Raw genomic sequence first — 1,067 nt, 5'->3', positions numbered from 1 at the left:
CGCCGGTTGCGGAGGCGTCGCGTGCCATCCCATCCGTGCTGCTCCTGCAGGGCTTCCTGAAAACGGGGGGTTGTCCGTCGGTGGTCGTGTTTTAATCAGTTGTGCAGCTTAACGGCAGAATTTTCGCTGCTTCCACGCACGAGGTCTGCCCCCTTTTAACTTGCTGGATGTGAAATTGTTGCTGGGGAAGTCGGTGTTAAAGCATTCTATTTTTTTTTTTTTCCTTTCAGTAACCGGAATGAGTCCTTTGTCCCCGTATTTAAACTTGGACCCCAGGTATCTAGTACAGGTGAGAAGGCGGCTTGTTTTTATTGTGTTGAACTCGATTCCATTGTTTCTACGGTCATATGTGAAGACCTCAAAAATCCTGCAGTGCTGTACAGTGTGTACTGAAGTCTTGAACTGGCAAACAGTTGAAAGGAACGATTTTTTTCAGTATTGTTCCTAATAAAAGCTTGCAGTGCCATGGCATCTAGGAGAAGAAAACCAGTTTTAATACAGAGGATAAGGCAGACTGTTGTGTCAATATAAGCCTGCCGCTATTGAAAAGAGGAGGTCTCCCTCCATACTCTGAGGCATACAGCCCCAGCGCACGCTTGCACAAGTTCTGGCATTTGTCACACCCTCCGCTGAGCCCCTTCAGTCAGTAAGAGCAGCCAGAAACTCTCCACTCTTTTGAAGGATTAGTTTTCTGTACTGTGATGAGTTCAATCAGATTATAGAGGTGTTCAACCAAACACCAGACCTGATACAGGCTTTGTCATCACATGTGCTGTCATCACAGCAGCAGCAAATTTCACACCACTTTCCTTATGTCATTTCCCAGCTGAAGGGAGACCATCATGAAGTAGAGCTTTCCATTTTATTCTAAGAATAATGTAGCTATCGTCCTTACACAGCTTAATATTAGTTAACATAGCATGATGGCCTGTAGGCCACCATAAGGAAAATAAAATAATTTAAAATCCTATAATGTTTTCCTTTCTCACTGTTGTGGTTTAACCCCAGCCGGCAACCAAGCCCCACCCAGCCGCTCGCTCACTCCCCCCCTGTGGGATGTGGGAGAG

The 1,067-nt window shown here is 45.9% G+C and overlaps 1 protein-coding gene across 1 annotated transcript in view; it reads left to right on the top strand.

The window, feature by feature from the left end:
- Positions 1–230: 230 nt before the first annotated feature.
- TIMM23 (translocase of inner mitochondrial membrane 23) overlaps positions 231–1,067 on the top strand; it is an 18,920-nt gene continuing 18,083 nt past the window's right edge. The window contains exon 1 of the mRNA XM_009272628.1: positions 231–289. Within this exon, the coding sequence (XP_009270903.1) occupies positions 239–289 (51 nt within the window). The 5' untranslated portion in view covers positions 231–238. The remainder of the gene's footprint in view (positions 290–1,067) is intronic.

Source organism: Aptenodytes forsteri, unplaced genomic scaffold (assembly GCF_000699145.1).
Source record: "Aptenodytes forsteri isolate BGI_AS27 unplaced genomic scaffold, ASM69914v1 Scaffold106, whole genome shotgun sequence".
In the NCBI taxonomy this organism is placed as follows: Eukaryota; Metazoa; Chordata; class Aves; order Sphenisciformes; family Spheniscidae; genus Aptenodytes; species Aptenodytes forsteri.
This window is presented reverse-complemented; position numbering and strand designations above follow the sequence as displayed.